This window comes from Vulpes lagopus, chromosome 2, assembly GCF_018345385.1.
Source record: "Vulpes lagopus strain Blue_001 chromosome 2, ASM1834538v1, whole genome shotgun sequence".
In the NCBI taxonomy this organism is placed as follows: domain Eukaryota; kingdom Metazoa; phylum Chordata; class Mammalia; order Carnivora; family Canidae; genus Vulpes; species Vulpes lagopus.
Window position 1 is genome coordinate 103,873,948 of NC_054825.1, and position 12,966 is coordinate 103,886,913.

Sequence of the window (12,966 nt, forward strand, 5' to 3'; positions counted from 1 at the left end):
AACACGTTGGTCTCTAGGAGGGGCTGGCAGATTATGGCCCACTTTGGCCCACTGTCTTTCAATAAAGTTTTATTGGAACACAGGCACTCTCATTTGTGTATGGAGTGCCTCTGGCCATGTTGGGGCCATGGTGGCAGATTAGTTGAAACCTTCTGGCCTATACAGGCTAAGATATTTACTGTCCAGCCCTTTACAGAAAGTGTGTCGGCACATGGTCGGTATAACTGGCGACCTTCATACAGTCTGCAATAAATAATACACTTCGTGGACACCCAAATAAGAAAGCTCATGTGATGCACCTAACAGCAAGTACCCAGTCTGTGTTGAAAAGTCCATGGATCTCTTGCAGATTTGTAGGTAATGCAGCTTTACATGTTTAGACTTAAAAAAACCTAGTTTTACAGTTATGAGGGTATGTCACATAAGTATGTGTTTTTCCTTAAGCATTTGAGAGGCCCCACAGTAGTGTTATGTGCTTAGACTCTGAACCGTGCACACATGTTACTTGAATGCGAACCGTGCCTTGTCTGCTTATTAGGCACATGACCTTGAGACAGGCTCCTCCACATCCTACATTTCCAGTTTCTCATCTCTAGAATTAGAAGCCTCTTAGGCTTAATACAAGGATTAAATGAGTTAATACAAAGAATTTGGAATTGAGCTTTAGCACATAGTAAATATTAAGTATTTGCTTTTATTATTGTTACTAATCAAATTCAGTTTCTGCTGGAAAACCTAGAGAAGCTCCTCCTAACTTACACTTTAGAGGCCTGGGACACAAGGCCCTGCTGAATCTGACCTCTGCTCCTGCCCTGCACAGCCCCATGAAGCTCATCAGTGACTCATTTTGAGTTTTTCTCCTCTCTGGCTATCTCTTGCCATGTATGGCCTCTCCCCTAATGTATGCCATCCTCTCTTCTGCCACACTTGGCACCCAGGTATATAACCCCTATCATTTTTACGTGTGTGTTTGCGATACTTTACATACATAATGTCTTTAAACCCTAACAACTCCTCAGTAGACTTTTTCTTCTCTTATTATCCCTGCTACTCCACCTCATACACCACACACACACACAGTGAGCTCTTGAGTGCAGGAATTGCATTATATTTAACTTTATATCCCTTAGAACAGTTATGTTATTTTGACAAGGAGATTCTTCCAGAAAGCTGTAGGGATTGATTGAGAAACACTAATCCATAGACTACAAATGCTTTTTACATTTATTTTATTTCAATAATCACTTGTGGGAAGGCAGCATATTTTATTGGTTAATTATATGGGTCCCAGAATCCTTTTGCTTGAGATTGAATCCTAACGTACTAGCTGTTGATTTTCTTCATTTGTAAATGGAATCATGGTCATTTATATGTATTTTGTATGGTTATTGGAGAAGTGAATGAAATCATTGATGCAAAGCACTTAACCCCACTTGGCACACATAGTGTAGTTCTGCAATTACTATTATTGGAATGACATTAAATACGCCTTTAATTTACTCGAATTTAATCTATGTACACTCACTCAAAATAGAAGGCATGGAGGGAGAGAGAAGACAAGACTACTGGCATAGTCGGGGCCCCTGAAGCTGCTGTTCTCCTGAGTGTGCCCTGGTGTGCACAGGGGCTGGAGGTGCCTCCATGATTCTTCACTATATCCTCAGGCTCTTCCTGCTCCCCATTCCCTGCACTGAATGTCATGGTAGCGCTTGCAACCACAGTTCATAAGACATGACACCAAGCGCAAACCAGCCCCTTTATCGGGGGCTCAAGGGAGCAACAAACACGAAGCAGCGTGCCCCCAACACTAGAGAAAAACTGATTGTTTTGCTGGACTAATGTTGAGCTTCCACACGACATCTCCTATGGGGTTTGGGGGGATAAATTTTAACCATATGTGCATGTTGTCTTACATGTTGCCTTTCTGAACACTTTATCATAACTGTCAAATGTAGTGATGTCATAATGCAGTCACACTGGTGTGTTCTTAAGGACTAGGGGTTGAAATGGTTTTGGTTAAAGGGTAGGAATGGGAGTATTGGGTGTACTGAAGCGACAATTAGTACTAGCATCCCTTGCCTGTTCATAGATGGTTTTCATGCCTAGCCTGAATGTCCCCTCCATCATGTGGCTGTCCTGGTGGTTCTTTGCCTTGGGAATGGACCGAGAGAGCATGTTTCGACGCTGCCAGCCTTATTGGTGCCAGCGGGGAAGGGTCAATAAGGATAATGACTACTATTCTGTGTTGACCACATTTTTGGACCAGAAGGATTTCCAGTGAATGTCCTCACAAGTCCAGATACTAAGTAAAAGGCTTTAATTTGTGTTTACTTTCTGTTTAGGTAACTACTCCAGACCCCCAACATATAGCGGGGTGCCCAGTGCAAGCTACAGCGGCCCAGGGCCCGGCATGGGCATCAATGCCAACAACCAGATGCATGGACAGGGGCCAAGCCAGCCATGTGGTGCGATGCCCCTGGGACGAATGCCATCAGCTGGGATGCAGAACAGACCGTTTCCTGGAAATATGAGCAGCATGACCCCCAGTTCCCCTGGCATGTCTCAGCAGGGAGGGCCAGGAATGGGGCCACCGATGCCGACCGTGAACCGTAAGGCACAGGAGGCAGCCGCCGCAGTGATGCAGGCTGCTGCAAACTCGGCGCAGAGCAGGTATGCCGTCGGGGCCAGCAGTCTGTGTGCGCCCTGTGAGCGCGTGTCGCGCACAGAGCCACGGCGTTGCCTGGGTCACCCGGGGTGGGGAGCAGCGCAGTGTCGTTCAGCTAGGCCGTTCCTTTGGCCTTGTCACATGCTATCCCGTGATAGTAGAGAAGGAAATGGCAGACCACGGTCCGTGAGACATCAAGGAAGGACCCCAAGTGGTGGGCAAGTCTATTCTGGGAGCTTATTTGAAATGACTGTGACTCGTCCTTGTAACCAGCACCCCAGAGTGGTGGCATCTCTGGGTGGTTCCATTTACAATAGCAGGGTTTAGGCAGGAAAGTCTAAAGCCTAAAATACAGACTTTTAAAATCTAAGCCACTGGAAAAGAACCACCTTCCTTTTTTTTTTAACCCCACCGTAAAAAAAATCTTTATAACAGAAACTTTGTCTATGCACATATATGTATTGTGTATGTTTGTCTAAATGTTTCTGTGTGATATTTATAGATTTCATATTCTTATGTTGTATTTTCTTTTTCTGGGCATACCCCTCTATCTGTCCAAACCAAAATGTGGCTAACAGAGCCAAGATAATATTTCATAAAGCTGAAGTTGATAGAGCAAGGCTTTAGCCTCAGTTACTTACTTATTTTTACTCTTGATTTTTGAAGCTCTTGAAGTAAATATTTAACCTGCTTAAAAATAACATGCTTAATTAAAAATTTATGAGACAGAAGTGAATAGTTTTAAAAGAAGCACTTATAAATGTGTTTTAAATGATGTTTAACATATGTCAAAGTAACATTTTGAAACAAAGCATATTGAAAGCTATGTATGAAGATATATCTTCAGAAGAAACGATAGAAGAATGATTTTTGTCAAAGGGAAAGAAAAATTGTGTGTGTGTGTTATGTTTATATGTGTCCCTTTGTTACTTTTCCTCTGAAGCTGCTATCTGGGGAATGTTAGGGACCCCTTCAGTCTCACCATTTGCTCCAAATAATAATAAATTTCCCTTGAGGAATCAAAATGAAAGTCAATCATTCTCTCTCTCTCTCTCTCTCTCTCATCCACATTACAGTTACTTAAAATCTCCTGAACTCTGCACTATACTAAACCAAACCTACACAGGCCTTAGGGAATGTTTTGATAAAACTGTCTGTGAAAAAAAAAAAAAACCTGTCCATGAAGACTGGTTTGCCTGGTCCAGTTGAAGTTCTGAGTTAGGTTTCCCCGAATTGTCCATTGTTGCAACTCCTAAGGTACTCGCTGTTTTCAGGTGGCAAGTGTGCCTGACTGCTCTGGACACAAGGCCGTGGATAGTGACCCCGGGAGGAAGAGACCCAGAGAGATCGGGGCATAATTGTTCACTCTGCTCCCTCTCTGAATCAGCCAAAGTGTCGTTTTCTATAAATTTAACGTGTAGGTACACAGCCGTGCATTTTCATTCTCTGCTTCTGATGAGCAGGCCGTTCCAAAGCCTTGCCTTCATGTAGTGCCCATTGTAGCTCTCCAGGCGTTTTAAATAAGGACTGTGTCTTTTTTGGCTTGTACTGACGTCAACGCCACATTGCAGAAGTGTCAGTGGAGACGAGATCTGAGAGTCTCACTTTTCTCTCTCCTTTGCCCTGTCCTCCATCCCCGCAACCCTTTTTTCAAGGACTGATAATCTAGTTGCCCTCCCAGGCAGCTGCATGGTACAGAGTACGACGCCCCATTCCATAGCCCTCCACACCTATGTGTGCACAGAACATAATGTGCAGGGGGATTCATACTTGTCTACAGAACAAATCCAAAGAAGTTGTTCTTCTGTTCTACTTTAGGCCACCATACATTAGGTCGCCTGCTTATCCCAGCCAGTCTGGGGCTGGCGGACGCCCCATGTTTTCTTCCCAGCACCCCAACTATGGCAACTCTCAGGCTCCCATGATGCACCAGCCTGACCAGTACGGGTAGGTAGCAACATACCCTGACTTGCTGCGGGACCTGGGCATTTTTTTTTTTAAACTGTTAATGACCATGCCATCTGGCTGCGAAAGGAACACCTAAAACAAGAAAGCAAAAGACCTAAAAGGAAATCCATCCCAGAGGGGGGTGGGGGGGTGTCTTTTTGTTTATTTTTGTTTGTTTCGGGATTTTTTGTTCGTTTCGTTCCGTTGTTTTTCATCCTTATTAATGGTACCGTGGTCGCGTGGTGGAATCCTGCATGCCATTCCCCCAGATCCTGTCTTTGCATGGCTTTCGGCATGGCTTCTTTTCCTTCATGCCTGAGAGGGAAATACAAACTTTTATCTCCGTAAAAGTAATGAAGTCACCTCCTCTGGCCTGATTTGCCCCATTGTTGTCCTTGTGTTGTGTGGGAACTTGTGTTGTACAGCACTGTTATCATGACTGTGTTATTGTCATTCCTGCCCCTACAATGACCTGCTCCTACACACACCCCTGAATTCAGAGTGCAGCGACCTCATTTGACAGGAGATGCACTGCAGGAGACATGGATCAGGTTATTAATAGGACTTACGAGGGGTTTCATTATATCATCGCTGAGCAGACGTCTGTGCCAAAGATTTCTATTATTTCCTTCTCCCAAGGAGTTTTAGAATATTGAAGTCACCAGAAAAGTGCAACCAAATAACCCAACACAGAATTTGCTTTCTAAACATGGTGTTGCCATATTAATTACCGATTTCAACACAGGAATTACATACAGCAACAAAAAGTATCTTTCTTCTTTGCTACTACAAAGCTATGTAATAGCAGGCTTTCACCATTTTGAGGTTAGTAAATGCTTTTAAAGTATATTATTGTTGAGCAATCTATTTAGCAAAAATATTATTACTGATACTGTTTCGCATGTCGTAATAAGATTATCTTGCATAGATTGAATCCTGTTCAGTAGTTTGAGTAGAAACATGCCACATTTTTGGTTAAAATAAAACAGAGAACAGTTACCTGGCTTTGTTTGAAGACTAAACGTATAGAACTACTACTTGTTATGAATACATAACAACAGAGAGCCTTCCAATAGTTTCATATTCAGTATACATTTAGACAGCAAGAACAGATGATAATTTTGCAATCGCGAGTTCTAAATCCTGCAAACACGATCCTAAATGTGGGCCAACAAATACAGAATTTTGTAAACATAATCCTAAAAGCAAAATAACAAATGTAGAATTAGGTAAACACATTTCTTTTGGGAAATTGTCTTTTCCTCGTTTTTCCTTTCTTGTGGTACCTTCAAGGTCACTTCGTGAGTCAGTAGGAAAATAACAGTGGGGGGAGAAAAGCATTTATCATCAGCTGCTAATCCATAGGATCTGTCCTTTACCAACTCTGGAGTCCTATTTAGACCCACAAAGCTAGTCTGGCTGTGCCTTGCCAAGCCACATTAAGCAGCTGTGTAAAATGAATTTAAATGGCATGCATCAGAGTAAAATCTCTTCCACTGGGGCAGAAAATCAATGTTAGCTAACCAGCACGAGAAGATCAAATCTGCGTTTCAGCCAGCAGCATCCAGATAGCTTCCTTAGAACACAACACCTCCTCCTTAATTAAAAATAAGAAAAAGAAAGATGTTGGAGTTATTCTTTGTAAATCTTGTAAAGCACACTTGGCAAAGGCTCGTCTTTGTGGCCCCATCCCTGTTAGCTCTGAATTTTGCCTTTCATGTCTACAGCATTCTTTCTAAAAAAGAAAGAAAAAGTTTTATTTCTATTTTAAATCTCCTTTCCTTCTCCCTTTGCAGTACACATAACCTGTTGTGCCTTTTTTTTTTTTTTAAAGCAGAAGCTTGAGTGTGAGAAAACATGTATAGTACATGTTTTAGTGCTCTGGGTTAAGAAATTTGATTTTCAACATGCTTTTGCTTTACCTAACATCTCGTTGCAGCAAACTTGTGTTTTTGCTTTTGTTTTTATTTTCTTCCCCCATGGATAGCTGTGTTGGGTGGAATTTAGGTTGGCAGTTTGAAAAACCAGTTCATTTACTCAATATCAGTTTCTCTTGTGGGGAAGAAATGGCTCCAGCCTCACAGAAACACTGTATTCACAGAATTTGTTAAGATGACTTCTTTCCCATAGAGTCCCATAGGGCTCAGAGCCTCTGAAAGAACCTGAAAAAGACAAATTAATGACAAAGTAGTGCGTGAGTGTGTGTGTGTACACACATGCGTATGTGCAATTAGAAACAGCTCACTGTGAAAAATGCTGGATTATGGCATTCGTGCCCCAGGTTTTCTCAGCCCGTTGCATGGAAGATGAAACAGAGAGAGAAAGCACCCAGGTTTGACTGCTTGGAAGCCATTTTACTAGTTCCCTTGTTAAGGGTGCTGCAACAGGGGTAAAAACACCTGCTGCACTGAGTAAGTTAAAGAACACAGAGAGGACTTGGGTTTTTTTTTTTCTTTCTTTTTTACCTTTTGGATAAAGGAATTCCTCATTTTAATTATCAGAGGATTTATAGTAGAATGTGGTGAATCTCATTGTTCGGGTATTAGATTAGCTGAGCAATAATAATTAAACATTTGGAATTAATAATTTATACAGAGTATTTGTCCTGGATCCTCTACCACCACCATATACCCTGGTGAAAATGCATTGCTGTGTTTAGTTTTATTTTTTTAAAGATTTTATTTATATGTTTGAGAGAGAGAAAAAGCACAAGAGAGGGAAGAGGAAGGGGAAAGGGAGAAGCAGACTTCACACTGAGCAGGGAGCCTGATGCAGGGCTTGATCCCAGGACCCCAGGATCATGACCTGAGCCAAGGCAGATGTTTATCCCACTGAGCCACCAGACACCTCTGCTGTGTTTAATTTAAAGCATTTCTAGTTAAGGTGGAGTTCTTTTGAAATACTGAGAAACAGGTAGAAATATCAAATGATCTTCTGAAAAGCTTAGTTCAGGGATGGCAGGTGACTGTCTGCTATAACACTGTGCTGAACGGAGTTGAGACACTGTCTGCAGAGAAGAGCCAAAGTTGGCCAGAAGTGTAGGAGAGACTTTGGCCTACTGCTTCCTAAGGAAGCACTGCCATGAATCTCAGGCCACACGCACACGTTAGATAAAATTTCCCTCAGGTGCTTAGTGTTTTGCATCCGTCCATCCATTCGAGGTGGCCCCTGGTAGTGCCCAACAACTGACATCTCTGCCAAATACAGCCGATTTGTGGATTTGGATATATCAGAGTTACCAGATTCTTTTCCTGAAATGAGCTCTGAGAATGAAGCATGACTTACAGAAGGTTCAGCAAGCCCCAGATATTTAGGCCGTGGTATATTTTGGTTCCCTGAAATCTGTTGCCCCCAACACCCCCTGAATATAAGCTTTTATCAAGTCTTTGGTGACTTGAGCTGGCTCATGTCAAAGTTCTGGCACAGATCTTTATAATCTTTCATCAGAATGAAACTGTCTTCAGGGGGTTCCTGGGTCATGCGGTCGGTTGAGCATCCAACTCTTGGCTCAGGTTGTGAACTCAAGTTCATGGGATTGAGCCCCACTCAGGCTCCACACTCAGCAGGGAGTCTAGTTAAATTTCTCTCTCCCTCACCACCTTTCTCTGCCCACCCCCCATTCTCTCTCTCTCTCAAATAAGTAAGTAAATCTTTTATATACATATATATATAATATTTTTGTTTTTTAGTAAAACAAGACACCAGGAATTCTAACTAATGTTATTTTTTAACCTTTGTCATGCATTAAATTCCATGAAATCATAAGCTAGCTTGATCAGTAGCACCCCAACCATATTGATGCTCAGTGTTTTATAAGAGTTTGACCAGTGGTCTTTCCCTGTTTGGAAATAGCAGCCCCGTGTAGAAGCGACTGGATTAGCCTGTGCTCTTACTGCCTGTGATGTGTTCCCCACATACACACAGGTCTCCCAGCATCCTTTAGGGAGGCGTATTTACAATTCACTTCCCCTTGTCCTATTTGCCAGCAAGGCACTTTTTCTGTATTACTTCCCTTGAAGCCAGTATGACGCAATTCTGCTGATGGGCTGGGAGCCACTGATGTGGAAATACTTGCTTTGAGAGAGTGCATTAAAATGTCAAAGGGGAAGGGGCAAGAAACCTGGAAACCATTAAGCCCCAGTTGTGGTGGGGTCCATCAGCCCTTAAGGCCTTGAGCAATTTGTCTTAAGAAAGAATTTAGCCCTTTGGATTTGGGGCAGTTAGGTTTCAAAACAATAGCTGTGATTGGAGAAGTCACACTATTGAAGGACAAAGAAAAGATTTCAAAGGCTGAAATTTTTATTTCCACAATTAAACGTAAGCCTTTGCATTATCATCTAAATACTCTGCTTAATTTTTAGCCCCTTCAGAATTTAGAATTGAGTATTATGTTAGTATTTTAAGATTATGATTTCAATCAAATCTCTCATAGTTTCAGAACTATCATGATAACCACAAAGTATATTTATTAGTCCTCAAATCAAAAAGTAGTAAAACTAGAGGTACCTGGCTGGCTCGGTAGGTAGAACGTGCGACTCTTGATCTTGGGGTTGTAAGTTCAGCCCCGTGTTGGGCCTAGAGCCAACTTTAAAAAAAAGCAGTACAATATTAATTTTTTAAAAAGATTTTATTTATTTGAGAAAAAGCGCATGCAAACATGACTGGGGTGAGGGGCAGAGAAAATCTCAAGAAGACTTCCTGCTGAGCGCAGAGCCCGATGTAGGGCTTGATCCCATAACCCTGAGATTGTGACCTGAGCCAAAATCAAGTCAGGCACTTCACCAACTGAGCCACCCAGGCGCCCCAAACACTAATTTTGAAAAGACTAAGAAAAAAATGTTAAGTTTAATGAGATCCAAAGAATCAAAGGTGAAATGTACAGCAAACCTTTAATGGACTAGAGTCTGTGAAGTTCCCTGAACAAGTGATCATTACCTGGCAAGAGTTGTACCCGTATACACATGCTCACCTCAGCCATGGACAGGTGAGGCTCATGAGCCTCTATTTTTATAACCCCCTGCAATAGAAGGCCAGTGCACGTCTAAGGCTTGGCCTTTGGAATTCCCACTGCCAAAGAGAACTAGTAGAAACCTGTAGGGGAGCAGCTAGGTGGAAAGTGGACGTGATAAATATTGAAGGAGAAACCTGGACTGGAGCCCCAGTGACTGGACAGCATCAAGAGGAACTAAAAGTAGTGCAGACCTGAAACCATAACTCAGGCTTTGGCAGTCTCTTGAATCACGGCAAAGCTGGTCTCCCCAAATCTGCCTGCCTTCCTCTCAGACATCGGTGTCATCCTCACATTCTGCAATATTCCAAGTTCGCCACTGTATCTAGACCTTCCTTCCTCACTCAGAGTATCTCCTGTCCATGCTCCAGTCTGACCCGCTCTCAGCTGGGTGCTGTCCTCACCAGCTAAGGTGACCTGTGATGGCACCAACATTGGGTCCAGGCTCCTGTTACCCCAGTGAGCCTTACCTCAGTGGGGTGTGCCCCTGTTGACTTGGCTAAGCCACTTGTCTGCACATCTGACCTCATGGCCTGACTAGCTTCTCTGCCCCATGGTCATATCTAGAATTGCCTTCATAGTACCCCCCACCCCGTCCCCAGAGAAAATCAGCCCCACCATGCAGGCAATCCGAGCTCTTTAGAGTTAGTAAAGGGCAAGATTATTGGAGTCACATGTATCTCAGGTAGCAGCACTGGCCTTGTCTCCAACCTGCAGGGCTTTCAGGCTGACACCAGGAACAGTTTAAAAGTGGTGAAGAGGATGTGCTCTGGATCTTCATCTGTCCAGCTGGGGTTTGGGAAGCATCCCGGGTGACCACATGAAGATCATGGGCAAGGGGCTGGGTTCTCAGGTTGCTCACAGGACCCCTTACCTGGTAGCATAAAGGGCTAGGGTGCCAAAGGTTCTTCTTAATCTTGACCTTCATTCTTAGTTTAAATTATGCTTCCATTAATGGATTTAAAAAATCAAACTGAGCCAAAAACCCACAGCTACAGAACCATAAGATTTTGTCCCTTGATTTGAAAGTTAACTCTCTCTGAATGGCCTTTGACTGTTAAAGAAATACTAGGTAAGACTTTCTGGGTCCTGCCCATCCTACTTCTCAGGGCAGAACGACTGGGGAGGATGTAATGAACTATACTTTTGCTCAGCTTTCACACTTTTCCTGCAACATATTTCAGCCTAATTTTGAACAGTGTTTGCTTAAACAAATTAAATAACTTTGTGGCCCAAAGCTGCCTTTTAGCTCAGGAAATCTGTAAGAATTTCAGGATGATTTTGTTTTAAGCTAGAAATGACTATACTGACATAATTCCTGGCACTACAGCCCTGCATTCTTTGTTAGAGGGTTTTACAGAATATTGCTTTGGCAAGTATACGAGGTAGAGATCTCGGGACCTAGATTCTTTTTTATTCAGGTAATAGACTAGTCTGTTTAGGTATGAGGAGTCTGAGTGCATAGGAGATCTCTGCATTCTTAATGACTTCATTCCTAAAATACCACTCAGGCTAATTCTTGGGTGGGTGCTGCTTAGCTTCTCGGTATTTGTCAGACTGATAGGCACTTGTGTGTGAGGTGCTAGTACCTCCAAAGAGACCTTTCCATTGTCATTCTCTTATACCGTGCATCCAGGTATAAAGGGTGGGTACTTCTATCACTGAAAAGGCATAGCCATCCTTATAAATTACTTGCGATCTTTTCCTAATGGGATAATGATCTCAAAATAAACTTTTTTTAAGTAAAGATCTTTGACCTAACACAGAGAAGAGCACTGTTTTCTTTCTGTGGGTGACATCATTGGCAACTAGTTTTTCTTACATGATGTACAACGATCTCATTTTTACGAGACCAGGGAGCTATGCAATATGCATCTTATCAGAACCCAATGGGAAGCTACATGTACCAGAACCCACAAAGTTCTGGGGTCCACCTCTTGCAGGGAAGAGACTGGTTTGGGGACCCACTCCTGCCACCTGTGGCTTTGGTCTCTAGCGAGTACCTGAGGCAGCCCCTGTGCTGGGAGTCGGCAGGGAAGTGCTAATATCAGGATCTCTGAATGAAGCGTCTTCAGAAGGGAGACTTACATTTCATTCGTGTCTGATTGCCACTTAATAACAGAACAATGGGCTTAACTAACTAAAATCCACTTTGAGATGAGGAGAACATTCTTAGCTCTCAATTACCAAAATTCAAACAGCCAAACACTTTTTATTTTCTTCACACCCTGACAAGGAGGTCTCTCACTTCAAAACCCTTGAGCTCTAATTGTTCTCCTGGGTGATTTGAGAAAGAAGGTGAAGATCTGTTAGGTGATTTAGGAACAACTGGAATGGGATGCCTGCATTGAGGCAAAAAAGAAGTACTTAATCTTGAAATTGCACAACAGGTGCATTTTAACGGTGACGCCAGAGCAGAACTGATAACAGGTTGGAATCCTATGAGAAGTCTGCATGAAGTAGTTAACAAAAAAAGGGAAAAAATATTTCAGGTGTTAGAGCCTTTTAGGAAATCAAGATGGAACATGCAGTATTCCTTGGTGTGTGGTAGAAACTGCTTTCCCGAGATGCAGAGGTGAGAACACAGCTCTTTGAAGAAAGGTGAAGACGACCAGGAGAAATGCTTTAGAGGCAGAGGGGTCCCGTGGACAGCCCATGTGATAAGGGCCACGGCAGAGACTTGCCAGGGAGAACTTCTCTGCAGTTATCTGCTAATTCTATATCCACTAAAAAGACCATTCTCAAGACCAGCAAACAAAGTTACCACTGCCCCTCTATTGAAAGAGTCCTTTTCATAGATCTCTTGAAAAAATAACCTTCCTTTTTGCCCATCCTCAAAGGAGAAAATAAAACTTAAATGTATCAATTACCAAAGGGTTTGTGGAGTTATTAACTTATAGCTGGAAAATGATTATGTATTACTCTAGCTTTGTGGCTGGGTTTACACACATCTCAGCCTTCTTTAAGGGAACAGGTTGTCCCAAAAGAGATCATGTTCACAATGAGGGAAGATCTTAACCAAGACTCAAGAAGGATTATAAGAGCACAGGAAGCAAAGATGAGTTCCAGGACTCTCCCTCTGCTTCCCAGACTTGAGCTCCCCGCTGCCCATGTGACATTGCTTCTTGGGAGCTCGGGGGTGTGGCAGATGCAGCCTGTCTAAAGCCAGACTCCTCCTGACCTCTTGGTGCCTGCCTCTTTAGCCATCCTCTTATGCAATTCAGACACCTACGAGACACCTTGGTGGTCCTGTCCTTTCCCTAATATCTAATTCCCTAATTCCCCTATTCCCTAATTCCCTAGTATCTAATTCATCACCAAGTCCCATCAGGATTGCCTCCGAGAT

At 42.9% G+C, this 12,966-nt stretch overlaps 1 protein-coding gene across 2 annotated transcripts in view; it reads left to right on the plus strand.

The window, feature by feature from the left end:
• Positions 1-12,966, plus strand: part of ARID1B (AT-rich interaction domain 1B) — a 438,423-nt gene that overhangs the window by 376,657 nt on the left and 48,800 nt on the right. For both annotated transcript variants that reach the window (XM_041745687.1, XM_041745688.1), the window contains exon 9: positions 2,343-2,670. In XM_041745687.1, coding sequence (XP_041601621.1) covers positions 2,343-2,670 — 328 coding nt within the window. The remainder of the gene's footprint in view (positions 1-2,342; positions 2,671-12,966) is intronic.